Below are 26,487 nucleotides of genomic sequence, written 5' to 3'. Positions count from 1 at the left end.
TTGACCAGCGGCGGAGCCGGGATTAGAACCCACGACCTCGGGCTCCCAAACCCGGGCTCTTGCCACTGAGCCACGCTGCTTCTCTCGCCATAATGATGGCATTGGTTAAGCGCTTTCTACGCGCCAAGCGCTGTTCTAAGCGCTGGGTGGGTACAGAGTCACGAGGTGGCCCCCCCCCCCCCCCCGTGGGGCTCCCGGGCCTCGTCCCCATTTTCCGGATGAGGTCGCCGGGGGGCCCGGAGGAGCGAAGCGGCTTGCCCAAGGTCACCCAGCCAAGTGGCGGGGGCAGGATTCGAACCCGTGACCTCGGACTCCCAAGCCCGGGCCCTCGCCGCTGAGCCGCGCTGCCCTTTACGTCCTCTGGATGAGCCCGGGGGGCCAGTGGCGTTCCTCCCAAAGGACCCCCCCAAAATCCCTTACCCCTGACCCGCGGCCCGGGCATAATGATAATGTTGGCATTTGTTAAGCGCTTACTATGTGCCGAGCGCTGTTCTAAGCACCAGAGGGGATACAGGGTCACCGGGCCGTCCCCCGTGGGGCTCCCGGTCTCCATCCCCATTTGACAGATGAGGTCACTGAGGCCCAGAGACGTGAAGGGACTTGCCCACGGTCACCCAGCTGACGAGAGGCGGAGCCGGCATTCGAACCCATGACCTCGGACTCCCAAGCCCGGCCTCTCGCCACTGAGCCGCGCCGCTTCTCACCCTGGCGCCACCCGCCTCGGTCTCCCCCCCCCCCCCCCAAATAATAATAACGTTGGTATCCGTTAAGCGCTTACTATGTGCCGAGCACCGTTCTAAGCGCTGGGAGAGAGCCAGGGTCATCGGGCCGTCCCCCGTGGGGCTCCCGGTCTTCATCCCCCTTTTCCGGATGAGGTGACTGAGGCCCAGGGAAGTGAAACGACTGGCCCAGGGCGACCCGGCAGACAAGCGGCGGAGCCACCGTTAGAACCCAGGACCTTCTGCCCCCCCCAGGCCCCGGGCTCCGGCACCGCGCTGCTTTGGCGTCCGAGCGGCAGCGTCGTTTAGTGGCGAGGGCCCGGGCTTGGGAGTCGCAGGTCGTGGGTTCGAATCCCGCCTCTGCCGCTTCTCAGCTGTGTGACCGTGGGCAAGTCACTTTGCTTCTCTGGGCCTCGGTTCCCTCGTCTGTCAAACGGGGATGAAGACCGGGAGCCCCACGGGGGACGACCCGATGACCCCGTGTCTACCCCGGCGCTTAGAACGGTGCTCGGCGCGTAGTAAGCGCTTCACGGATACCGACGTCATTACTCTGTCCCTCAACTCTCACCCCCGGCGGCCAGACGGTGCCGGTTCCTCCGGCCCAGTGGCGTCCACCCCAGCCCGCCCTCCCCGCCGGGCCATCGCCGCCGGGCCTCCGGTCCGGCCTCCCCGCTCCCCGCCCCGCCCGGCTCCGCTCTGGACTCCACCCGCTGCCTCCGCCTGGGATCCTTCGCTCCTTACTCTGGGCGGGACGCTGTCCTAAGCGCTTGGGAGAGGACAGTACAACCGAGTCAGCAGGCGCCTCCCGGGGACCGCGTCTCCGGTCGTCGTCATATTCGTCCGTCCAGTCGATCCCTTCGATCGCATTCGTTGAGCGCCTCCGGTGTGCAGAGCGCCGTACTGAATAATAACGTTGGTGTTTATTAAGCGCTTACTCTGTGCCGAGCGCCGTTCTAAGCGCTGGGGGAGATACGGGGTCATCGGTTGTCCCACGTGGGGCTCACGGGCCTCATTCCCAATTTCCAGATGAGGGAACCGAGGCCCAGAGAAGCGAAGTGACTCGCCCGCGCTCAGCCAGCTGACGCGCGGCGGAGCCGGCATTCGAACCCATGACCTGTGACTCTCAAGCCCGGGCTCTTGCCACTGAGCCACCCTGCTTCTCTGAGCAACACAACTAAGTGCTACTAAGCGCTTAGGAGAGGACAATAATGATAATATTAATAATGATGGTATTTGTTAAGCACTTAGTAGGTGCCAAGCACTGTACTAAGCGCCGGGGTGAATGCGAACAGATGGGGTTGGACCCAGTCCTTGTCCCACGTGGGGGCTCACTCCCCATTTTACAGATGAGGAGAGTGAGGCCCAGTGAAGTGACTTGCCCAGGGTCACACAGCAGACCATTCGGTATTTATTGAGCGCTTGCTAGGTGCAGAGCACTGTACTAAGCGCTTGGAATGGACAATCGGGCAACAGATAGAGACCATCGCTGCCCAACGACGGGCTCCCAGTCTAACCGGTGGCAGAGGCGGCATTAGAACCCAAGACCTGGCTCCCAGGCCCGGGCTCTAGCCACTAGGCCGCAGCGCTTGTCACAATACGACCGGGTTGGTAGCCACGTCCCCTGCCCACAACGAGAGAGCGGGAGCCCACTGGGGGGGGGGCGGCGATTGTCTCCGTTGCCGAATTGGACTTTACCAGCGTTCAGTACAGCGCTGTGCACGCGGGAGGCGCTCGGTACAGCGCCGTGCACGCAGGAGGCGCTCGGTACAGCGTCGTGCACGCAGGAGGGGCTCGGTTCAGCGCTGTGCACGCAGGAGGCGCTCGGTACAGCGTCGTGCACGCAGGAGGCGCTCGGTACAGCGTCGTGCACGCAGGAGGGGCTCGGTTCAGCGCTGTGCACGCAGGAGGCGCTCGGTACACCGTCGTGCACGCAGGAGGCTTTCGGTTCAGCGCCGTGCACGCAGAGAGACGCGCACGGTTCAGTGCCGTGCACGCAGAGAGACGCTCGGTACAGCGCCGTGCACGCAGAGAGACGCTCGGTACAGCGCCGTGCACGCAGAGAGGCGCTCGGTACAGCCCTGGGCACGCACGAGGCGCTCAGTCCATCGAGGGAACGAATGAAGGAAGGAGCACGTGGCGGAGGCGGGGCGCGATGACGACGGCGGGGGAGACGCCCCCGGGCTGCAATGTCGAAATCAGCAGCCGCAGCAGCGGCCCGCAGCTCCCCGCCCAGCGGGGGCTGGACCAGCGGGCGCCGGCAGGGGGACCCCGCGGGCCGGAAGCGCCGGGACGGCGGCGAGGGGCATTGTGGGGATTGTAGTCCCGCCTCCCCGCCTCCGCCGGGGACGGGGGGGGGGGACGCCGCCGACGATGGCCAAGGTGTCTTCCCCGCGAAGCCTTCGAGGACGCCCGGGAGCGCGCTGGGCCGCGCCGTCCGACCGCTCCCTCGCCGCTCGGGGGGGGGGGGGGAGGGGGAGGGGAGAGGCCGGCGGCAGGGGCAGGGACTACAACTCCCGAAGGGCCATGCGGGGAGGGAGAGCGGCCGAGGCTTCGCGGGGGCTTCTGGGAGGGCGGGGCGCCCGCCCAGCCGGCGGCGCATGCGCGGCGGGGGGCGGGGCGCCCGCCCAGCCGGCGGCGCATGCGCGGCGGGGGGCGGGGCGCCCGCCCAGCCGGCGGCGCATGCGCGGCGGGAGGCGGAGCACGTGGTCAGGTGCCCGGATGGCGGCGGCCCAGGCAGGTTTGTGCGCGCGCCTGCGCCCCTCCCCCCCCCCCCCCCCCCCCGGCTGCTCGCCTTGGCCTCCCCTAAGCGCTCAGCAAGAATCATCATCAATTTAATGGTATTTGTCCATTCCCAGCGCTTAGTCCAGCGCTCGGCACAGAGTAAGCGCTCAACAAATACTGTTGGATGAATGAATGCTTCCTCCGTGCCGAGCACTGTCCTAAGCGCTGGGGGAGATGAGTCCCTTGCATGCCATAGTATTTATTAAGCGCCTAGCGTGTGCTGAGCACCGGACTAAGCGCTGGGAATGGACAGTTCTGCAACAGAGACCATCCCTGCCCGCTCCTTTGGGCCTCAGTGACCTCATCTGCAAAATGGGGCTGGCCCACGGGGAGCCACCTGATGTTGGTATTTGTTAAGCGCCTACTACTACGTGCCGAGCACTGTTCTAAGCGCTGGGGGAGACACAGGGGAATCAGGTGGTCCCACGTGGGGCTCACAGTCTCCATCCCCATTTTAATAATAATAATAATAATTATGTTGGTATTTGTTAAGCGCTTACTATGTGCAGAGCACTGTTCTAAGCGCCGGGGTAGACACAGGGGAATCAGGTGGTCCCACGTGGGGCTCCCAGTCTTCATCCCCATTTGACAGATGAGGTCACTGAGGCACCGAGAAGTGAAGTGACTCGCCCACAGTCACCCAGCTGACGAGTGGCAGAGCCGGGAGTCGAACCCATGACCTCTGACGCCCAAGCTCTTTCCACTGAGCCGCGCTGCTTCTCTGATGATCTTGTAGTATTAATAATAATGCTGGTATTAAGCGCAGCATGGCTTAGTGGAAGGATCCCGGGCTTTGGGTGTCAGAGGTCATGGGTTCTAATCCCGACCCCGTCAGCTGAGTGACTTTGGCCAAGTCACTTCACTTCTCTAGGCCTCAGTGACCTCATCTGGAAAATGGGCATTAGTAATAATAATAATAATAATAAAGTGATGTTTATGAAGGGCTTACTATGTGCCAAGCACTGTTCTAAGCGCTGGGGTGGATACAGGGTTATCAGATTGTCCCACATGGGGCTCACAGCCTTAGAGTCACGGGTTCTAATCCCGGCTCTGCCGCTTGTCAGCCGTGTGACTGCGGGCGAGTCCCTTCACTTCTCTGGGCCTCAGTGACCTCATCTGGAAAATGGGCATTAAGATTGTTGAACCCCACATGGAACAACCTGATCACCTTGTATCTCCCCCCAGCGCTTAAAACAGTGCTTTGCCCATAGTAAGCAATTAACAAATACCACCATTATTATTATTATTATGGACCCAGCGCTGTGCTCAGCGCTGGGGTAGATCCAAGGCCATCAGGTTGTCCCCCAGGGGGCTCACAGCCTTCATCCCCATTTTCCAGAGGAGGTCACTGAGTCCCAGTGAAGTGACTTGGCCAAAGTCACCCAGCTGACAAGTGGCGGAGTCGGGATTGGAACCCGCGACCTCTGACTCCCAAGCCCGGGCTTTTTCCACTGAGCCATCTTGCTTCTCTTCCCCAGCGCTTAGAACGGTGCTCGGCACATAGTAAGCGCGTAACAGATACCATCCTCGTGGTTACGGGGTCATCGGGTTGTCCCACGTGGGGCTGACAGTCTTCACCCCGGTTTTCCAGATGAGGTAATGATGACGAGGATGGTATTTGTTAAGCGCTTCCTGTGTGCCAGGCACTGTACTAAGCGCTGGGGTGGATCCAGGCAAATGGCCCCAGTCCCTGTCCCACGTGGGGCTCCCAGTCGTTCATTCAATCGTATTTGTTGAGCACGTACAGTGTGCAGAGCACTGGACTAAGCGCTTCATTCGTTCACTCGTATTTACCGAGCCCTTACTATGTGCAGAGCACTGTACTGAGCGCTTGGGATAGACCATTCGGCAACAGAGAGAGGGAATCCCTGCCCAACGACGGGCTCATGGTCTAAACGGGGGAGATATCAATTCCCATTTTACAGATGAGGGAACCGAGGCACAAAGAGAAGCGAAGTGACTCGCTCAGAGTCACAGAGCTGATAAGCGCTCTGCACACGGGAAAGGCTCAGTAAATACGATGGTTCCCTCATCTGGAAGATGGGGCTGAAGACCGGGAGCCTCACGTGGGACCACCTAATAATAATAATAATAATGTTGGTATCTGTTAAGCGCTTACTATGTGCCGAGCACTGTTCTAAGCGCTGGGGTAGACACAGGGGAATCGGGTCGTCCCACGTGGGGCTCACGGTCTTAATCCCCATTTTACAGTTGAGGGAACTGAGGCACCGAGAAGTGAAGTGACTCGCCCACGGTCACACAGCCGACGAGTGGCAGAGCTGGGATTCGAACTCATGAGCCCTGACTCCAAAGCCCGTGCTCTTTCCCCTGTATCTCCCCCAGCGCTTAGAACGGTGCTCGGCACGTAGTAAGCGCTTAACAGATACCAACGTTATTATTATATGATTAATTAATTGGTGGGGAGGGGTTGCTGCTGATGGACCGTCAAATAGAGGCCGGGCCTGGGAGTCAGAAGGACGTGGATTCTAATCCTGGCTGTGCCACTTGTCAGCTGTGTGACCGTGGGCGAGTCACTTCACTTCTCTGGGCCTCAGTGACCTCATCTGGAAAATGGGGATGAAGACCGGGAGCCTCACGAGGGACAACCTGATGACCCCGTCTCTCCCCCAGCGCTTAGAACAGTGCTCGGCACGTAGTAAGCGCTTAACAAATACCAACATTATTATCATTATATAATAATGGTACCTGTTAAGCGCTTATTACGTGCCGACCACTGTTCTAAGCGCTAGAGTGGATCAAAGATCATCAGGTTGGACACGGTCCCTGTCCCACGTGGGGCTCCCGGTCTTCATCCCCGTTTTACAGATGAGGGAACTGAGGCCCAGAGAAGTGAAGTGACTTGCCCGTGGCCGAGTGGGGATTAGAACCCATGACCTTCTGACTCCCAGGTCCATGCTCTGTCCGCTAGGCGACGCCGCTTTTGGTTAAGCGCTCTTTTTGAGCGTTTACTGTGTGCAGAGCACTGGGCTAAGCGGTTGGGACAGGGCGATCCAGGCCAGAGGGGTCCCACACTCCCGACCCTCCCCTTCCAGAAGCATCGTGGTAGCATGGGTAGAGCCCGGCCCTGGAAGCCAGAAGGTCGTGGGTTCTAATCCCGGCTCCGCCACTTGTCTGCCGTGTGACCTCGGGTAAGTCACTTTACTTCTCCGGGCCTCTCTTTCCTCATCTGTACAATGGAGATGGAGACTGGGAGCCTTAGGTGGGACGGGGACCGTATCCAACCGGATGTACATTCATTCTGTCGTATTTATCGAGCGCCTGCTGTGTGCAGAGCACTGTGCTAAGCGCTTGGAAAGGAGAGTCTGGCAAGAAATATTGCGTCCACCCCAGCACGTGGCACAGTTCTTGGCACAGTTAAGTAAGCGCTTAGCAAATACTACAGTTATTATTATTGTTTTATTATCTGTGACCGTCCCACGCCCCGACCCACCCCTCTCCGTCCGTGATCACCCGACACCCCTGACCCTCCCCTCTCCATCCCTGACTCTCCCTAGTGACCCAGTAATATTAAATAATAATAATAATGCCATCTGTTAAGCGCTTCCTATGTGCCAAGCACCGTTCTAAGCGCCCGGGTAGATACAGGGGAATCAGTTTGTCCCACGTGGGGCTCCCAGTCCCAGCCCCCATTTGGCAGATGAGGTCACCGAGGCCCGGAGAAGTGAAGCGACCTGCCCGGGGTCACGCAGCTGACAAGTGGCGGAGCCGGGATGCGAACCCATTCTCTTGGGTTCTTTCCACTAAGCCACGCGACACCCCCCACCCCCCTCTTTCCATCTCTGACCCATCTGACACCCCGATCCTCCCTTTTTCATTCCCGACTCTGCGCTGCCCATCCCGGACTCTCTCCTCTCCATCCCCGATGCTCCTGTCTCCATCCCCGACCGTCCCACCCCCCCGACTCTTCCCCGGTGCCCCGGCACGGACCATCCCACCCCCCCCCCGACTGTCCCCTCTCCATCCTCGACCGTCCCCAGTGACCCGGCGCGGCCCGTCCCACCCCCGCCTCTCTCCTCTCCATCTTTGACCCTCCCCCAGTGACCCAAGCAGACCTTCCAAAACCCGTCACCCTCCTCTTTCCAACCTGTAGTCTCCCCAGTGACCCAGCAGAGACCATCCGGCACCCCCGACTCTCCCCACAGTGACCCACCGTGGACCGTCCCACCCCCCGACTCTCCCCGGTGACCCAGAACGGACCACCCCGCACCCCCGACTCTCCCCTCTCCGGCCCTGACTCTCCCCCGGTGACCCGAGCCCGGACCGTCCGACCCCCCCCGACTCTCCCCTTTCCATCCCCGAGCCTCCCCGGGGACGCGGCACAAACCGTCCCACGCCCCCGAATAACCCGCCCCTCCCCCAAAACTCTGCGGCGGCTCCGGCGGCCGGCAGTGATTGACGCCTTCTTTCGGGGGGCGGGGGGGGGGGGTTTCAGTCGGGGGGCGGCGAGCCGGCCATGGCTGATGCCGAAGAGGACGAGGTCGTGGGCAGAGAGGCCGTGCTCTACGAACTGCATCAGATTCACAGGACCGCCCGCGGCCTGTGAGTCCTTCCGGGGCGGGAGGTGGGGGGCGGCCCTGCCGGGGAGGGGGCGGGGAATGGTCTCCGCGGGCGAAGGGGCTCCTCGGGGGAGGCTGGGGGCCTTCCTTGCAGGGGAGGAGGTGAGGAGCCATCCCTCTCGGGGTGGGGTAGGGGGACAGGAATCGTCCCCGTGGGAGAGGGGTGATGGGTTCATTCCGGGGGGCCGGGGGGCGGGGACGCCCTTCGGGGGGAAGTTGGAGAGGAGAGGACGGTGCGGGAGGTCATCCCCGCGAGGCCGGGCCGGGAGGGGGCCTCTCGGCGGGGCGGCCCCGGCCCCCAGAAGACCCCGCCGGGTCCGGCCCGGCTCCCCCGGCCTCACCGGCCCCCCCTCCATCCGGGCCTCCCCGCGGCCGCGTCCCAAGCCGCGCTTATGCCGGGGCTGGGGGTGGGGCGGGGGGCTTCCCGGGGACCGCGAGAACCGGAAGCCCCGGGTCGTCCTCCCTGCACGGCTCCCGCCCCGGGTGGGCGGGCGAGGTGAGGCGTGAGCCTCCCTCTCCCTCCGCCACAGGGTCCCAGCCTCTCCCTTGGGCCTCCACGGGGCCAGACCGAGCCTCCCTCCGTCCCTGCCCCGAGGCCGAACCGAGCCTCCCCTTGCCCCCGTCGCGGGGCGGCCGGGGCCGGACCGGGCCCCCCTCCGTCCGCCCGGCGAGGCCGGACCCCACCGCCCCGTGTCCTCCCTCCCCCGCCAGGGTGCAGGAGCTGAGGTCCTTGGTGAAGGCGACCGACCCCGGGGAGGGGAAGCTGCTCCGGTCTCGGGACGAGGTGAGCGCGTGGAGCGGGGCCGGCCGGGGGGGGCGGTTTCCGGGACCCCCCGCCCCCCGCCGTCGGGCGGGGGTCCGGGGGTCCGGGCCGGGCTCTCAGCCCCGCCCGTCTCTCCGGCCGCCGCAGGCGCTGGGGTCCCTGGATGTCTGGAAGACGCTGTTCGCCGCCGCCGGCCCCCCGCCCCCCGGCCCCGCCCAGTGAGGAGGACCCGAGCCCGGCGGACGAGGCCGGGGTGGACCGGCCGGAGCCGGCCGATGGCGGCGCCGGGGATCCGGAGGAGGATCCGGAGTCGGATCCGGAGTCGGATCCGGAGGAGGATCCGGGGCCGGCGGCGCCGCCCCCCGCCCCCGTGCGGCCCTTCCACCTGCCGGGCACCAGCCCGTCCTTCTCCCTGCGCAGCCGCAGCGTGTTCGACGGCCTGGAGGGGCCGGCCGCCGGGCCGCCCCCCGCCGCCGTCCCCGATTACGTGACCCACCCCGAGCGCTGGACCCGCTACAGCCTGAGCGACACCCCGGACGCGACGGACCGGGACAACCGGGCCGCGGCCCTGGACTTCCTCGACGCCCTGCGGCGGCGCCGCGGCCCCGGCCCCCCGCCCTCCTTCGACCAGGACGCGGCCAGCCGCGGGGCCGGCAGGATCGTCTTCCGCAGGCCGGGGCGGGCGGGGCCGGGGGGCGGCGACGCCTCCCGGAAGAGGCCCGCCCGGGGGGACGGGCCCGGCGGGGAGCCCCCCGGACGGGAGGAGGACGAGGACGAGGACCCGGACCCGGGGGACGGCGGGGAGCGGGCGAGGGGGCCGCCCTCGGAGGATGGGACCGCGGCCTGCTTTCACGGGAACAAGAGGAGGAGCCGTGGGCATTTCCGCGTCAGGGCCGCCGACGAGGACGACGACGCCTGAGCCGCCCCCTGCCCCGCCGGTGGGGACCCCCCGCGGCCGGGACCCCCGCGTCCTCCCGGAAGCGGGGATCCCGATCGCTCGCTCGTGCCGCGGACCCGGTCCGTCTTTCCCCCTGGCGCCAATAAAGCCGTTTCGGGACACACCGGACCCTGGCATCCTCGGTCCCCGGCCCGGCGGCGGAGCCCGGGCGCAGCCTGGTCCGGTGGGCGGAGAGGGACCCGGTGGGGGGTGGCCACTGAGCCACACGGCCACCTTTCCGCCCTCTTCCTCCTGTCTACGGGCTTGTCCGGAGCGGGGATTGTGGCTAAGAATAACAGTGTTGGTATCTGGTAAGCGCTCGCTCTGTGCCGAGCACCGTTCTGAGCGCTGGGGGAGATAGGGGATAATCGGGTCGTCCCACGTGAAGCTCACGGTCTTCGTCCCCATCTGACAGAGGAGCTCACTGAGGCCCAGACAAGTCAAGCGACTTGCCCAGAGTCACGCAGCTGACAGATGGAGCCGGGATTCGAACCCGTGACCTCGGAGCCCCAAACCCGTGCTCTTTCCACCCAGCCACGCTGCCTCTCTACTGACTGCCATCCTCTCCCAGGGGGAATTACTAATTATTATTATCATTTATTGTTATCAGTCAGCGCTCTGCACCACAGTAGACTGGAAACTCCTTCAGGACGGGAATCGTGTCTACTCTGGCACTGTCCCAAGCGCTCAGTACAGCGTTCTGCACACCGTAGAGCGTGAGCTCCTGGAGGGAAGGGATCGTGTCGCCCCGAACTGTGGTTCGCTCCCAAGCGCTCAGTACAGCGCTCCGCACACGGTAGACCGGGGGCTCTTCAAGGGCGGGGATCGTGCCGGCTCACTCCGTCGTCCGCTCCCAAGCGTCGTCGCGGCGTCCCGCACGCGGGCGTTCGGTGAGTAGCTCTGGGGCTCAGTAAGAGCCCTGATTAATAGCAGGCGCTCATTAAGTAGGACTGATGGATGTTAAGCACTCAGCAGGTAGTGCCGGTTGGGAGCGGGTAGAGCACGGGCCTGGGAGCCGGAAGGACCCGCGTTCCGATGCCGGGCACCACCCCGTGTCCGTGACCTTGGGCAAGTCGCTTCGCCTCTCCGGGCCTCGGTTCCCTCATCTGGGAAATGGGAATGAAGAGCGTGAGCCCCCGGGGCGGGGCCGGTGGCCGACCTGGTTATCTCGCGTCTGCCCCAAGCGCTTAGAACGGCGCTCGGGACATAGTGAGCGCCCAGCAAGTACCTTAGTGAAAACAGAAGGGGCTCCGAAAACAGCAGCCGTTTCGTCGACGTGGGTACACGTTAAATGCACTGTTGACAGGCACTCGGTAAATAGCAGGTTGATACTGATAGCGGCAAACGGTACTAATTAGTAGCGAGAAGCAGGGTAGCCCAGCGGCTAGAGCCCGGGCCTGGGAGTCCCGAGGTCTTGGGTTCTAATCCCGACCCCACCGCTTGTCTGCTGGGTGACTTTGGGCAAGTCACTTCACTTCTCTGGGCCCCCGTCCCCTCGTCTGGAAAATGGGGATGAAGACGGCGGGACGGAGACGGCGTCCAACCTGATTTTCTTGAACCCACCCCGGCGCCGCACCAAGCCCAGAGTAAGCGCTTAGATGCTATTATAATTTTTATTACGAGGCGCTCAGTAAATACAGCAAAGAGATGGACGGCAGGCCCTCGGCAAGTAGACCGGAGGTCGCCGGAGGGGGAGGACGGGCGGATGGGGGCGAAGCGGGCGGTGGGAGAAAGCGGGGCGCGGTGGGATGGCGGAGGCCCGGGGCGGTTCCCCGGCCTCGAGGCCCGGCGAGCGGCTCTGGGGGGGGGGAGCGGGGCACGTGCCGACGGCCGGAACGTGGGGGGCGGCGGTTGGCGCCGCACGGCGAGCTGGAACACCCGGCGACGTAGCCCGGAGCCTCACGGTCCGGCCGGCCTCCCTCCCGTCACCGTCCTCCGGCCGGCCCGGCCGCCGGGCGTCCTCCCACCTGGGGGCTGGAGAGGAGGAGCCGGGCTTTTGGGGGGCGGCGAGGGGGGGATGCTGTAGGGAGCACCGTGAGAGCACCTTGGGGAGCACCGGGGTCGGGGCTTAACGAATACCACCTGATTGCCTTGTAATGATAATGTCGCTGTTTGTTAAGCGCTTACTCTGTGCCGAGCACCGTTCTAAGCGCCGGGGTAGACGCGGGGGAATCGGGTCGTCCCACGTGGGGCTCACGGTCTCAATCCTCGTTTTACAGATGAGGTCACTGAGGCGCCGAGAAGTGAAGTGACTTGCCCAAAGTCACACAGCTATCCACCCCAGCGCTTAGAACGGCGCTTGGCACGTAGTAAGCGCTTAGCAGATACCCCCGATTGCCTTGCATCTACCCCAGCGCTTAGAACGGCGCTTGGCACGTAGTAAGCGCTTAGCAGATACCCCCCGATTGCCTTGCATCTACCCCAGCGCTTAGAACGGCGCTTGGCACGTAGTAAGCGCTTAGCAGATACCGCCCGATGACCTTGCATCTCCCCCAGCGCTTAGAACGGCGCTTGGCACGTAGTAAGCGCTTAAATACCGCCCGATGACCTTGCATCTCCCCCAGCGCTTAGAACGGCGCTTGGCACGTAGTAAGCGCTTAAGAAATACCACCTGATTGCCTCGTATCTATCCCAGAGCCTAAAACGGCGCTTGACACGTAGTAAGCGCTTAACAGATACCCCCTGATTGCCTGTATCTACCCCAGCGCTTAGAACGGTGCCTGGCACGTAGTAAGCGCTTGACAAATACTACTATTACTATTGCCTCCGGTGCCCTCCCCGACTCCCGGGGGGGTCTCCATCCCTTCCCCGGCCCCTCCCGGCTCCGGGCCCCCGTTCACCTGCGGAGCTCAGCGCGCCGGGTGACCTGGGGAGCGACGGGGTGAAAGGTCAGCGCGGAGGCCGCCCGCGCCGTGTCTGGCACGTGGGGTGACGCCTGGGTCGAGCGGGGGCGCGGGGGCGGGCGGGAACCGCCCCCCACCCCCTCCCCGCAGAGGAACCCCAGCTCACCGGGGCGGGGAACCGCTCTGGCCGTCGTCCGCCGTCCTCTCCCGGGCGCCTAGCGCAGTGCTCGGCACTCGGTGAGCGCTCAGGAAATAGGATGGAATGGACGAAAGGAACCGGAGTGTTGAACCCTCTGTCCGGGGACCCACCGGGCGGAGCCCCGGGTGGGGGGTCCGGGTCCTCACCTGGGGTCCCGGAGGCCCGAAGCCTCCGTCCCGCTCCCGCGGCCCGTTCAGGTACTTGGCGATCAGCTCCACTCTGCGGGCGACAAGGCCGCTGACGGACCCGCTCGCCCCCGGCCACCCCCGGGAGACCTAGGCCTCGATGGATCAGGCCGCGGATCCCCGACGCCCGCGCACCCCCGAGGGCCGGGCCGCCGACGGCCGGGAGGCCGGTGACCCCCACCCCCCGGGAAAGGCCGTGCGGGCGTCCTACCTGTGGGAGATTTTCCTGAGGACCTCCCGGCTGCTCTCCGTCTTCGTCTTCTCCAGCCGGGCCAACAGGGTCTCCTTCTGCACCGTCTCCCAGGTGATGATCCTCTGCTCCAGCCCCTCCGGGAGATCTCGCGCTGCGGGGAGGGGGCGCGGAATGGCCGTCCGGCCCCACGGGGGCGGGGGTCCCTCGGAGACCCCGGGACGCAGGGGCGGGGGCGAGACGCCGTCTCCCCGCGGGCGGGAGGGGGGCCCTACTGTCGTTCATCCGATGGCATTTATCGAGCGCTTACTAATAATGTCGGCGTTCCTTAAGTGCTTAATAACGCTGGTATTCGTTAAGCGCTTCCTCCGTGCGGAGCACCGTTCTAAGCGCTGGGTAGATACGGGGATACGTGGGGCTCCCAGTCTTCATCCCCATTTTATAGGGGAGGTCACCGAGGCCCAGAGAAGCGAAGCGACTCGCCCACGGTCCCGCAGCTGACGAGGGGCGGAGCCGGGATGCGAACCCGTGACCTCTGACTCCAAAGCCCGGGCTCTTTCCACCGAGCCACGTATGTTCAAAGCGCTGGGGGAGATCCGGGGTCATCGGGTCGTCCCACGTGAGGCTCCCAGTTAATCCCCGTTTTACAGATGAGGGAACTGAGGCCCCGAGGAGTGAAGCGACTCGCCGACGGTCCCGCAGCTGACGAGGGGCGGAGCCGGGATGCGAACCCGTGACCTCTGACTCCAAAGCCCGGGCTCTTTGGAATGGACAGGTCGGCACAGAGACAGGCCCTGCCCTTCACAGTCTAATCGGGGGAGGATTCGGCTCTTACTCTGCGGCCCGAGGTCACTCAGACAAGTGGCCGAGACGGTACCGGGTGACCAGCCCCGCCTCGTCACCTCGCATCCTCCACCGGCGCTTCGAAGAGTGCTCGGCACGGAGGACGCGCTTAACAGATGCCCTCCTCGTCAAGCAGCGTGGCTCGGTGGCAAGAGGCCGGGCTTGGGAGTCCGAGGTCGCGGGTTCTAACCCCGGCTCCGCCGCCCGTCGGCTGTGTGACCTCGGGCGGGTCACTCCACTTCCCTGGGCCCCGGTGACCTCATCTGTCAAATGGGATGAAGACCGTGAACCCCACGTGGGACGACCCGTTCACCCCGTGTCTACCCCAGCGCTGAGAACAGTGTAAGTGCTTAACGAATACCAAGATCATAATGATTATTTAGTCGTTCATTCGATTGTATTTGTTGAGCGTTTACTATGCGCCGGGCACCGTACTAAGCATTATGACTACCGGTGGAGAGCACCGTACTGGGCGGCGTAGTGGATAGAGTAAGGACCTGGGAGTCGGAAGGTGGTGGGTTCTAATCCCGACTCCGCTGCCGGTCTGCTGTGTGACCTCGGGCAAGTCATTTCGCTTCGCTGGGCCTCGGTGACCTCATCTGGAAAACGGGGACGGAGACCGTGAGCCCCACGTGGAACAGGGACTGGGACCAAACCGATTTGCTTGGAGCCACCCCAGCGCTTAGAACAGTGCCTGCCACGTAGTAAGCGCTTAACAAATACCGTGATGATGATGATGATGATTATTCTTACTACTGCAGCGTGGCTCAGTGGAAAGAGCCCGGGCTTTGGAGTCAGGGGTCGTGGGTTCGAATCCCCGCTCTGCCACCTGGCAGCTGGGTGACCGTGGGCAAGTCACCTCGCTTCTCTGTGCCTCAGTTCCCTCATCTGTAAAATGGGGATGAAAACTGTGATTTCCCACGTGGGACCACCTGATGACCCTGTATCTCCCCCAGGGCTTAGAACAGTGCTCTGCACATAGTAAGCGCTTAACAAATACCTATATATATATATATACGTATGTATACCGAGTGCTTATGGTGCGGCGAGCGCTGTACTGGCCACTTGCTGCAGGCAGAGCACCATAATAATAATAATAATAATAATGGTCTTAAGCGCTTACTCTGTGCTAAACACCGTTCTAAGTGCTGGGGTAGCTACAGGTTATCAAGGAGCAGCATGGTGCGCACGGAGCACGGGCCTGCGAGTCAGAAGGTCATGGGTTCCGATCCCGGCTCCGCCCCTCGTCTGCCGCGTGGCCTTGGGCGAGTCACTTCACTTCTCTGGGTCTCGGTTAACTCCTCCGGAAAATGGGGGTGGGGACCGTGAGCCCCCAGGGGGACGGGGACTGGGTCCAACCCGATGGGCCTGGATCCGCCCCAGCGCTTAGCACGGTGCTCGGATCGTCTCGCGTCTGCCTCGGCGCGCAGCCCGGCGCCCGGCACAGAGTGAGCCCCGAGGCGATGCCGTCGGCAAGGAAACGCCACGATCGTCGTCCACGGGAATGAGAGGGACCGCAAGTGGGGAAGGCTTCCCGGAAGAGGTGGCTCGTGGCAGGGCCGGGAAGGAGGGGAGGGATGTGGCCCGCGGCCCGGCCTCCCCCTGCAGCCTCCCCCGGGTCTGCCCGCCCGCCCGCCCCCGGCCTCTCCTGGCCTCCGGCTGGCTTACCCCGGCCTCCCTCAGCTCCACCTCCCTCCAGCCTCTCCCTGGCCTCCCCCGGCTTTCCCCGAGTTGCCCCTCCCCGGTGTCTCCCCGGCCTCCCCCCGACTTCCTCTCGGCCTCCCCTTGGCCCGCCTCTCCCCGGCCTTCCCCCCGGCCTCTCGCCGGCCTCCCCCGGCCTCCCCGACCCCCCCGGCCCGCTGCCCCCCGACCCCTCCCCGGCTCCCCCTCGGCCTCCCCTTGACCTACCTTCCCCCGGCCTCCCCCGGTTTCCCTCGGCGTCTCCTCGGCCTTCCTTCCTCCACGCTGTCCCCGGCCTCCCCGTGGCCTCCCCCGGCTCCCCCTCGGCCTGCCTTTCCCGGCCTCTCCCCGGCCTCCCCCCGGCTCCCCCTCGGCCTCCCCTTAGCCTGTCTTCCTCCGGCCCCTCCCTGGCCTCCCTCTGGCTTCCCCCGGCCTCCCCTCGGCCTGCCTCCCCGTGCCCCCCCCCCCCCCGTGACCTCCCTCAGGCCTCCCCGCACGTTTCCCCACCCCGGTCCGTCCTCGGCCAGCCTCCTCCCGTGTCCGGCCTCCACCCCGACAGCCTCCCCGGCCCCTCACCCAGATGCTCCCGCTTGTGCTCCACCTGGTGCGAGGCGCGTTTGAGCAGGAGGCGGATGTGGCTGATGAGGATGAAGGGGGGCGCGAGGGCGGGCCGGCCGTGGTACTCCACGATCAGGCTGTAGCGCTGGAACTTCCAGAACATGTCCGCGTTGCCCTGCACCACCTGGAAGGTGTAGCTGCGGGCGGGGGTGGGGGGAGCGGCGGGCCGGACCCTCAGCCGGCGCCGTGACCCCTGGCTCCCGGACCTCGGGCCGGGCGCGGGTCTTCGCCCCGTCGGGCCCGCGCGGCGGCCTCGACCACACGGACCTCCGCGCCGGAGGATCGTCCCACCCCCCCCCGACGACCCGGCGCGGATAATCCACCGCCCCGGCCTCTCCCCTCGCGCCCGCCGCGGACGCTGACCTGAACATGGCGATGAGGAGGTTCATGAGCAGCACGTTGGTGACCAGCAGGAAGATGACCAGCAGGAGAATGACCAGCCAGTTGGCGTAGTCGTTGGGGCAGGACGGAGAGTTTGCCAGGAGCAGCGGGTTGGACGAGCAGTTGATGCGAGCCACTGGGGGAAGACCGTCCCCGGGGGGCGGGGAGCGCGCTCTGTCAGTCAGTCGTACTTACCGGGCGCTTACTGTGTGCAGCGCGCTGTACTGAGCGCCTGGGAGAGGACGATCCGACAACGAAAAGACACATCCCTTGCCCACAACAGGCTTACGGTCTAAGCGCTTGATACGGCGCTTTGCATCCGGTAAGCGCTCATTGACGACGATGGTATTCGTTGAGCGCCGTTCTAAGCGCTGGGGTAGGTACAGGGTTGTCCCACGTGGGGCTCGCGGTCCCAAGCCCCGTTTTACAGATGAGGCAACTGAGGCCCGGAGAAGTGAAGCGACTCGCCCGAGGTCCCACAGCAGACAAGTGGCGGGGGCGGCATTAGAACCCGTGACCTCTGACTCCCAAGCCCGGCCTCTTCCCACTAGGCCACGCCGCTCCTCGTACCGTTCGATAGATACGACTGAATGACCGGATGGGGGGAGGCGGACGTCGATATAGATGGATAAATGAGAGATGTGGCCGTAAGCGGTGCGGGGCCGGGAGGGGGTCGAGGAAGAAAGGGAGCGGGTCCGGGCGACGCAGAAGGGAGGGGGAGAAGAGGAAAGGAGGGCGCGGTCAGGGAAGGCCTCCGGGAGGAGGTGGGCCCGCGATAAGGCTTCGAAGAGGGGGAGTCGGCCGACGGATAATAATAATGATGTTGGTATCCGTTAAGCGCTTACTACGGGCCGAGCACCGTTCTAAGCGCCGGGGGAGATCCGGGGTCATCAGGTTGTCCCCCGGGAGGATCACGGTCTCGATCCCCATTTAACAGACGAGGGAACTGAGGCACAGAGAATAACGTTGGTATCTGTTAAGCGCTTACTACGTGCCGAGCACCGTTCTAAGCGCTGGGGGAGATACGGGGGAATCAGGTTGTCCCACGTGGGGCTCCCGGTCTTCATCCCCATTTTACAGATGGGGTCACCGAGGCACAGAGAAGTGAAGCGACTCGCCCACAGTCGCACGGCTGACGGATACGAAGAGGGAGGACGTCTAGGCCAGAGGCAGGATGGGGGCGAGACAGGTGATATGGAGGCCCAGATATGGATATGGAGGGAACTGAGGCCCAGAGAAGCGAAGTGACTCGCCCACAGTCACCCAGCTGCCAAGTGGCAGAGCCGGGATCCGAGCCCATGACCTCTGCCTCCAAAGCCCGGGCTCTTGCCGCTGAGCCGCGCTGCTTCTCCGAGAGAAGGGAGGCGAGGTAGGAGGGGCCCGGGGGATGGGGGGCTTGGAAGCCCAGAGTGAGGAGTTTTTGTCTGACGCGGAGGCGGGTGGGCCACCACGGGACAGTTTTGAGGAGCGGGGCGCCGGGTCCCGAATGTTGCTGCAGAAAAAAAGATCCGGGCGGCAGAGCGAAGTATGGACTGGAGCGGGGAGAGATAACGGGAGGCAGGGAGGTCGGCGAGGAGGCTGATGCGGTAATCGAGCCGGGAGAGGACGCGGCACTGGATTAATCTGGTAGCGGCTTGGAGGGGGGCTGTGGAAGCCCAGTGGTCAAGGCTTGCATGTGTCCCCCTCCCTTAAGGGAAGCAGCGCGGCTCAGCGGCGAGAGCCCGGGCTTCGCAGTCAGCGGTCATGGGTTCGAATCCCGGCTCTGCCACTTGTCAGCTGGGTGACCTTAGACACGTCACTTGACTTCTCTGTGCCTCGGTTCCCTCATCTGGAAAATGGGGATGAAGACCGCGAGCCTCACGTGGGACGACCCGATGAGCCGGGCGGCGGAGCGAAGAATAGACCGGAGCGGGGCGAGAGAGGAGGAAGGGAGGTCGGAGAGCAGGCCGACACGGTAGTCTAGCCGGGATAGAACGAGAGCCCGTAACGGTAAGGTGGTGTACTCGAGGCTGGCACGTCGGAATACCTCTTCCCTACGTTGCCGGAGCCCGAATTAGCTGGGGTATCGGGGACATTGGCATGTGATACTAGCAGGGAGAAGCAGCGTGGCTTAGTGGGAAGAGCCCGGGCTTGGGAGTCGGAGGACGTGAGCTCTAATCCCGACCCCGCCACTTGCCTGCTGTGTGACCTGGGGCAAGTCGCTTCACTTCTCTGCGCCTCAGTTCCCTCATCTGTAAAACGGGGATTAACTGGGAGCCTTCACGTGGGCCGACCCGATGACCCTGTATCTTCCCCAGCACTCAGAACAGTGCTCTGCACATAGTAAGCGCCCAACAAATGCCAACCTTATCATTCTCTGGGCCTCAGTGACCTCATCTGAAAAGCGGTAATGAAAACCGTGAGCCCCATGCGGGTCAGGGGCTGTAAAATAATAACGATGGCATCTGTTTAGCGCCTATTCTGTGCCAGTCACTGTACTAACCTGATTAGGTTGCATCTACTCCAGCACTTAGAACAGCGCTTGACACATACTAAGCGCTCAAAAAATACCACCTTATCATTATTGCTTGAAGTTGAGCTGGCCTAGACTAGCAGAGGAAACTCTACCCGACAACCACTGCTCCCTTGCCTGTTTACTTGTTTTGCTGTGTATATATCTATAATTCTACTTATTTATATCGATGCTACTGATGCCTTTGTACTTGTTTTGCTCACTGTCTCCCCCCGTCTAGACTGTCTCTCTTTATTGCTGAATTGGACTTTCCAAGCGCCCAGTGCAGTGTTCTGCACACAGTAATTCATGCATCCATTCAATGGTATTTATTGAGCGCTTACTAGGTGCAGAGCACTGGACTGAGCGCTTGGAACGAACAAGTCGGCAACAGATAGGGACGGTCCCCGCCGTTCGACGGGCTCACGGTCCGATCGGGGGAGACGGACGGACGGGAACGATGGCGATAGATGGAGTCGGGGGGAAGGACGCCTCGTAAAGACGATGGCGACTAAATAGAATCGGGGCGATGTACAATTCATTAACAAAATAAATAGGGTGATGAAAATATACGCAGTCGAGCGGACGAGTGCGGTGCCGAGGGGATGGGAAGGGAGAGGGGGAGGAGCGGAGGGAGATGGGGGGAAAAGAGGGTTAAGCTGCGGGCTTAAGCGCTCAATAAATACGATTGAATGAATGCAAGTGCTAGAAGATAACGCCAGTAGTGATAAACTTGTCTCTGATGATAATGGCACTTATAAAGCGCTAACCCCCGACCCCGAGCCTGTGTCTCTGCCCCTCTAGGCCCGTATCTCTGTCACTCGAGGTCTGTATCTCTGTCACTCCAGGCCTGTGTCTCTGTCACCTGGACCTGTGTGTCTGTCGCCAGAGACACCCCGGCGGCCCCCGGCTCTCACCGTCCGTCTCGTCCGGCGGGGTCTGTCCGAAGATGTGCAGGGAGGACCGGTACAGGACGACCCCCACCCTCCATCCCCCGGGCCCGCGTCTCTGCCGTTCCGGGCCCGCGTCTCCGTCCCCCGACGGCCTCCGGCTCTCACCGTCCATCTCGTCCAGCGGGATCTGTCCGAAGATCTGCAGGTAGGGCCGGTAGAGGACGCGGCGGAAGATCCACTCGAGGCGGCTGTCGTCGGGGTGCAGCAGGGCCTGGATGGTGACGCCGTAGGCGATGAGCCAGACGCTCAGGAAGAACAGGAAGAAGAAAACGTCCTTCATCTGCCGGGAGACGAGGAGGCCGGGCTGGACACGGGGGGGGCGGGGGGCTCCGGGCTGGTCGGAGGACAGCGCTGGAGCCCAACGGGCCGAGTCTGGGCGGCCAAAGGCAAGCGCCGCCCTTTCGCTCGGCTACCGGAGGGAGAGGCCGGGTGTCCCCACCCCCCACCCTCCTCGCCCCTCAACTCCCACCCTGCTCAACGAGTTCTGGCCGGTTCGGATCGCAGAGCGGCCCCGGGGGACGGAGCTCAGGGCTGGGAACCAGGCCTTCTAGTCCCAGCTCTGACCTCCACCTGCTGTGTGACCTTGGACAAGTCGCTTGACCTCTCTGGGCCTCATCTGTGATAATGTTGGTATTGGTTAAGCGCTTACTATGTGCCCAGCACTGTTCTAAGCGCCGGGGAATCAGGGTGTCCCACGTGGGGCTCACGGTCTTGATCCCCATTTTACAGATGAGGCACCGAGAAGTGAAGTGACTTGCCCAGAGTCACGCAGCTGACGAGTGGCCGAGCCGGGATCGGGGAGAGGGTCCCCGCTCTCCCTCCCGCTGAGAAAACGGGCCCCGCGGGGACAGCGTCCCATCTGACTCTACCGTGCCGTCCCCCCCCCCAGTGCTTAGCGCAGGGCTCCCCTCCTCTAAGCTCGTCGTGGGCAGGGAACGTGTCCTACCGACTCTGTTGTATTCATTCATCCGGTTGGATTTATTGAGCACTTACTGTGCGCAAAGCACTGTACAAAATGCTCGGGAGAGTGCAGTCGATACCACTGAGTGATCTGACAGAGTGAGATATCTGTTCTTCTTTCTCCATCGATCGGTCGATCGTATTCAGCGAGCACTTACTGTGTGCAGAGCACTTTATTAAGCTCTCGGGAGAGGACGACATATTGTAATAATAATGACGTTGGTATTTGTTAAGCGCTTACTATGTGCCGAGCACTGTTCTAAGCGCTGGGGGAGATACAGGGTCATCGGGTTGCCCCACGTGAGGCTCACAGTCTTCGTCCCCAGAGAAGTGAAGTGACTTGTCCACAGCCACCCAGCTGACCAGTGGCAGAGAGGCGGGAATCGAACCCATGACCTCTGACTCCCGAGCCCGGGCTTTTTCCACCGAGCCACGCTGCTTCTCTAACGGACGCATTCCCTGCCCACAACGAGCTTCCAGTCTAAGGGCGAGACAGATAATAATAATAATAACATTGGTATTGGTTAAATGCTTAATACGTGCCAAGCACTGTTCTAAGCACTGGGGTAGATTCAGGGTAATCAGGTTGTCCCGCGTAGGGCTCCCAGTCTTCATCCCCATTTTCCAGATGAGGTCACCGAGGCACCGAGAAGTTAAATGACTTGCCCATAGTCACACAGCTGATAGGTGGCGGAGCCGGGATCAGAACCCACGACCCCCGCCTCCTAAGCCCGGGCTCTTTCATTCAGTAGTATTTATTGAGCGCTTACTATGTGCAGAGCACTGTACTAAGCGCTTGGGATGAACAAGTTGGCAACAGATAGAGACCGTCCCTGCCGTTTCCCACTGAGCATGCTGCTTCTCTATTAGTAGATAGTAATAGAAAGAAAAAAATCCCGGATATGGACCTAGGCGCTGCTCGCTCAGACCGTGAGACCCGTGGGGACGGGGACCGTATCCGATCGGACTGTTCTCTGACTCGGCCGGGTCCCCGATCCAATGCTTAACCGGTGCTCGGCCCAGTGCCCGTCTTAGTGCTCGGCGCTCGGCCCGTTGCTCGGCTCGGTGCCGGGCCTGGCCCTCGGCCCGGAACCCGGTCCGGCGCCCGGCCCAGCGGTCGGCGCGGCGCCCGGCCCGGCGCCCGGCTCGGCGTCCTGCTCGGCGCTCGGCCCGGGGCTCGGGTCGGTGCTCGGCCCGGCGGGCAGGGCGGGGGGACGAGGGTGGGCACGGGCGCGGGCCCTCACCATGCGCTCCACGATGATGATCTTGGGGCCCAGCTGCTTGTGGATGGCGAAGATGTGGATGAGCCTCAGCGTGAACACCATGAAGTCGATGGCCAGGATCGTCCGTCCCGCCTGGAACCCCGATGTCACCATCCTGGGGGTGACCGGAGGGGCGGAGGGGAGCGGGGGAGGAGAAGAGAGGCGGAAGAAGGGGGGATGGAGGAAGGGGAGGAGAGAGAGGAAGGAGGGGAGAGGGAAAATAATACTAATAATGATAATGATGGTATTTGTTAAGCGCTTAATAATATGTTGGCATTTGTTAAGCGCTCACTATGTGCAGAGCACTGGTCTAAGCGCTGGGGGAGATACGGGGCAATCGGGTTGTCCCACGTGAGGCTCCCGGTCTTCATCCCCATTTGGCAGATGAGGTCACTGAGGCACAGAGAAGTGAATTACTTGCCCACAGTCACCCAGCTGACAAGTGGCAGAGCCGGGATTCGAACCCATGATCTCTGACTCCCAAGCCCGGGCTCTTTCCAGTGAGCCGAGCTGCTTAGCGCTCCGGTGGATACGAGCAGATCGGGTTGGACACAGTCCCTGTCCCACAGGGGGCTCCCAGTCTCCATCCCCATTTTACAGATGAGGTTCCTGAGGCCCAGAGAAGTGAAGTGACTTGCCCAAGGTCACACAGCAGACAAGTGGCAGAGCCGGGATTAGAACCCATGACCCTCTGACTCCCGGGCCCGGGCTCTATCCGTGACGCCATGCTGCTTCTCAATAATAATAATAATAATGGTATTTGTTAAGCGCTTACTATGTGCCCAGCACCGTTCTAAGCACTGGGGGAGATACTAGTTCTTCAAGAAGCATTGAGAGGCAGCGCCGTTTAGTGGAGAGAACACAGGTTTGGAGTCAGAGGTCATGGGTTCTCATCCCCACTCTGCCACTTATCCGTGCGTGACTTTGGGCAAGTCGCTTCACTTTCCCGTGCCTCAGTGACCTCACCTGGAAAATGGGGATTAAGACCGAGAGCCCCACGGGGGACAACCTCATTTCTTTAAATCTCCCCCAGCGCTTAGAACAGTGCTTGGCACATAGTAAGCGATTAACAAATCCCCCCCCCCCAAAAAAGTTGTCCCACGTGGGGCTCACAGTCTTCATCCCCATTTTACAGGTGAGCTCACTGAGGCCCAGAGAAATGAAGTGTGACTTGTCCGGGGGGAGAGAGGGGAGGGGGGGACCCAGCCTGGGGCCCATCAGTTGACCCCAGTTGGGGCAAAGCTAAGGGGTGTGTGAATGGGGGGGAGGGGGATCGTCCCAGGGGATAGGCACGCACTCTCTTATCTGTCATTATCATCAAAATAATAATCGTGGTATTTGTTAAGCGCTTATTATATGCCAGGCCCTGTACTAAGCGCTGGGGTAGGTACAAGACGATCGGGTCGGATGCAGTCTCCGTCCCACGCGGGGCTCCCGGTTGTAATCCCCATTTTCCAGATGAAGTGACTGAGGCACAGAGCATGAAATGACTTGCCCCAGGTCACCCGGCCGAAAAGCGGAATATTCAACATTCAGTCGTATATTATTGAGCGCTTGCCGTGTGCAGAGCACCGTACTCAGCGCTTGGAATGGACAGTTGGGCCACAGAGGGAGACAATCCGTGCCCAGTGACGGGCTCACGGTCTGAACGTGAGAAGGAGCGCGGCTCGGTGGAAAGACCACGGGCTGGGGAGTCGGAGGTCATGGATTCGAATCCCGGCCCTGCCTCTTGTCAGCTCTGTGACCGCGGGCAAGTCACTTCACTTATCTGGGCCTCGGGGACCTCATCTGTCAAATGGGGATTAACTGTGGGCCTCACGTGGGACGACCCGATGACCCTGTATCTTCCCCAGCGCTTAGAACGGCGCTCTGCACGTAGTAAGCGCTTAACAAATACCAACATTATTATTATCCTTTCCCCATAGTCTCCGGGATCCTCAGTCCCCGGCCCCAGGCCCCCGTCTCCCCATCTCCCTGTCTCTGCCATCTTCCCACCCAGCTCCGCCGTCTCCTCAGCCCCCGTCTCACCCTTGTCTCTGCCGTCTCCCTAGTGCCCCCGTCTCCCCCAGGCTCCGCCATCTCTGAGGTCTCTGTCTCCCTCCATCTCTTGGCACATAGTAAGTGCTTAACAAATACTATCATTTCTATTATCATCTCCATCGTTTCCAAGGCCTCGGTCTCCTCCTGCTCCGCCACATCCCCCGTTGCCCCCGGGCCCGCTGTCTCCCCGGCCTCCAGCTCTTCCCCGGCCCCGGGTCTCCCCTCGGCCCCAGCCCCGGCACGGAACCTGCAGGAGATGCCCAGGATGAAGAGGAAGAGGGCCACCAAGTCACACTTGTTCCAGTTGTCTTCCACGTAAAGTCCGAACATCTTCCCCAGGCTGCCGTCCCGGTCAGTGAAGAAGCCCTGCGGAGGGGACGGGGAGGTCGGGAGGCCGGCCGACCCCGGGGCCGCTCCGCCCGGCACGACCCCGCGGTGCTGAGGCGGGGTGGGTTGACCTGCTGACCTAGGGGCGGCCGATGGAGCCATCAGGGTCCGGTGCCCTGCTGGGCTGGGTCACTCTGGGAGGGTCGGATCGAGTGGGGTCTCTCTGGGCGGGTGTCTCTGAGAGGGTCTCTCAGTGGGGCGGGTCTCTCCGGGTGGGTCGGATCGAGTGGGGTCTCTCTGGGCGGGTGTCTCTGAGAGGGTCTCTCAGTGGGGCGGGTCTCTCTGGGCGGGTCTCTCTGGGTGGGTTTCTCTGGACAGGTATCTCTGGCTGGGTCTCTCCGTAAATGTCTCTCTGGGTGGGTCTCCTCGTGGGTCACTCTGGAAAGGTCTCTTTGGGCAGGTGACTCTGGGTGGGTCTCTCTGGGTGGGTGTCCAGGTGGGTCACTCTGGAAAGTTCTCATTGGGCAGGTGTCTCTGGGAGGGTCTCCCTGGGTGGGTCACCCTGGGCCGGTCTCTCTGAGTGGGTCTCTCTAAAACGGTGTCTCTGGCTGGGTCTCTCTGGGAGGGTCTCTCTGGTTGGGACACCCCGGGTGGGTCCCTCTGAGTGGAACGGGTCTCCCCGGGTGGGTCCCTCTAAGACGGTCACTCTGCCTGGGTCTCTCTGGAAAGGTGTCTCTGGGTGGGTCACCCTGGGCGGGTCTCTCTGAGTGGAGCACGTCTCCCTGGGTGTGTTTTCTCTAAGATGGTCTCTCTGGGAGGGTCTCTCTGGAAAGGTCTCTCTGGGAGGGTGTCTCTGGAAAGGTGTCTCTGGGCAAGTCTCTCTGGGAGGGTCTCTCTGGGAAGGTCTCTGGGTGGGTCACCCTGGGCGGGTCTCTCCGAATGGAGCGGGTCTCCCTGGGTAGGCCTCTCTAAGACGGTCTCTCTGCCTGAGCCTCTCTGGGCGGGTCTCTCCGGGCGGGTCTCTCCGGGAGGGTCTCTCCGGAAAGGTCTCTCTGGGCAAGTCTCTCTGGGAGGGTCTCTCTGGGAGGATCTCTCTGGGTGAGACACCCTGGGCGGGTCTCTCTGGAAAGGTCCCTCTAGGTGGGTCACCCTGGGCGGGTCTCTCCGAGCGGAGCGGGTCTCCCTGCGTAGGCCTCTCTAAGACGGTCCGTCTCTCTGCCTGGGCCTCTCTGGGCGGGTCTCTCCGGAAAGGTCTCTCTGGGCAAGTCTCTCCGGGAAGGCAATCTCCGGAAAGGTCGCTCCGGAAAGATCTCTCCGGGAGGGTCTCTCTCCGGGCCGGTCTCTCCGGAGAGATGTCTCGGGGCGGATCTGGGGGCGGTGGGTGGGTCGGTCCGTCCGCCGTCCCGGCCTGACCTGCCGGATCTCCTCCAGGACCAGCGTGAAGACCCAGCAGTAGAGGGTGAGCTCGGGGCCCGACGGGCCCTCGGGCGGCGGCGGCCGAAAGTCCGCCAGGAGGACGTAGGCGAACAGGAAGAGGAAGGCGAAGTACATGACGACGTTGCCCAGGAACACCGTCACGGGGGCCCCCCAGAACTGCCTCCAGCGCCCGCAAACCGCCGGGCCAAAGCCCCGCCGGCCGGGGACCCCCGAATCCTCCGCCGCCGCCTCGTCGTCCCTGCGCCGGGACCGGAGAGAGACCGTCGGGGGACACCCGTCCTCGGGGCGGGCCGCCCTCCTC

The 26,487-nt window shown here is 62.9% G+C and overlaps 2 protein-coding genes across 3 annotated transcripts in view; one reads left to right on the top strand and one right to left on the bottom strand.

The window, feature by feature from the left end:
* Positions 1 to 3,390: 3,390 nt before the first annotated feature.
* TSSC4 (tumor suppressing subtransferable candidate 4) lies at positions 3,391 to 9,899 on the top strand. 2 transcript variants are annotated; one of them, XM_029059284.2, is made up of 4 exons: positions 3,391 to 3,456; positions 7,954 to 8,060; positions 8,789 to 8,861; positions 8,988 to 9,899. In XM_029059284.2, the coding sequence occupies exon 4, from the start codon at positions 9,004 to 9,006 to the stop codon at positions 9,757 to 9,759; it is 756 nt and encodes a 251-aa protein (XP_028915117.1). In that variant the 5' UTR covers positions 3,391 to 3,456; positions 7,954 to 8,060; positions 8,789 to 8,861; positions 8,988 to 9,003; the 3' UTR covers positions 9,760 to 9,899. The 2 variants fall into 2 exon arrangements, with proteins under 2 accessions (XP_028915117.1, XP_028915119.1); XM_029059286.2 differs by lacking the exon at positions 3,391 to 3,456 and adding an exon at positions 3,511 to 3,556.
* Positions 9,900 to 12,613: 2,714 nt separating this feature from the next.
* TRPM5 (transient receptor potential cation channel subfamily M member 5) overlaps positions 12,614 to 26,487 on the bottom strand; it is a 48,177-nt gene continuing 34,303 nt past the window's right edge. Inside the window, exons 16-24 of the mRNA XM_029061504.1 lie at positions 26,163 to 26,424; positions 24,670 to 24,788; positions 22,365 to 22,497; positions 20,266 to 20,440; positions 16,699 to 16,852; positions 16,294 to 16,472; positions 13,216 to 13,348; positions 12,966 to 13,038; positions 12,614 to 12,643 (exon numbers count right to left, since the gene is read on the bottom strand). Of these exons, the coding sequence (XP_028917337.1) occupies positions 12,614 to 12,643; positions 12,966 to 13,038; positions 13,216 to 13,348; positions 16,294 to 16,472; positions 16,699 to 16,852; positions 20,266 to 20,440; positions 22,365 to 22,497; positions 24,670 to 24,788; positions 26,163 to 26,424 (1,258 nt within the window). The remainder of the gene's footprint in view (positions 12,644 to 12,965; positions 13,039 to 13,215; positions 13,349 to 16,293; positions 16,473 to 16,698; positions 16,853 to 20,265; positions 20,441 to 22,364; positions 22,498 to 24,669; positions 24,789 to 26,162; positions 26,425 to 26,487) is intronic.

Source organism: Ornithorhynchus anatinus, chromosome 3 (assembly GCF_004115215.2).
Source record: "Ornithorhynchus anatinus isolate Pmale09 chromosome 3, mOrnAna1.pri.v4, whole genome shotgun sequence".
Lineage (NCBI taxonomy): Eukaryota > Metazoa > Chordata > Mammalia > Monotremata > Ornithorhynchidae > Ornithorhynchus > Ornithorhynchus anatinus.
This window is presented reverse-complemented; position numbering and strand designations above follow the sequence as displayed.

What these genes read in the sequence shown, in the direction of transcription:
- TSSC4 (XM_029059284.2), top strand. Translation starts at nt 9,004, where the DNA reads ATGTCTGGAAGACGCTGTTCGCCGCCGCCGGCCCCCCGCCCCCCGGCC.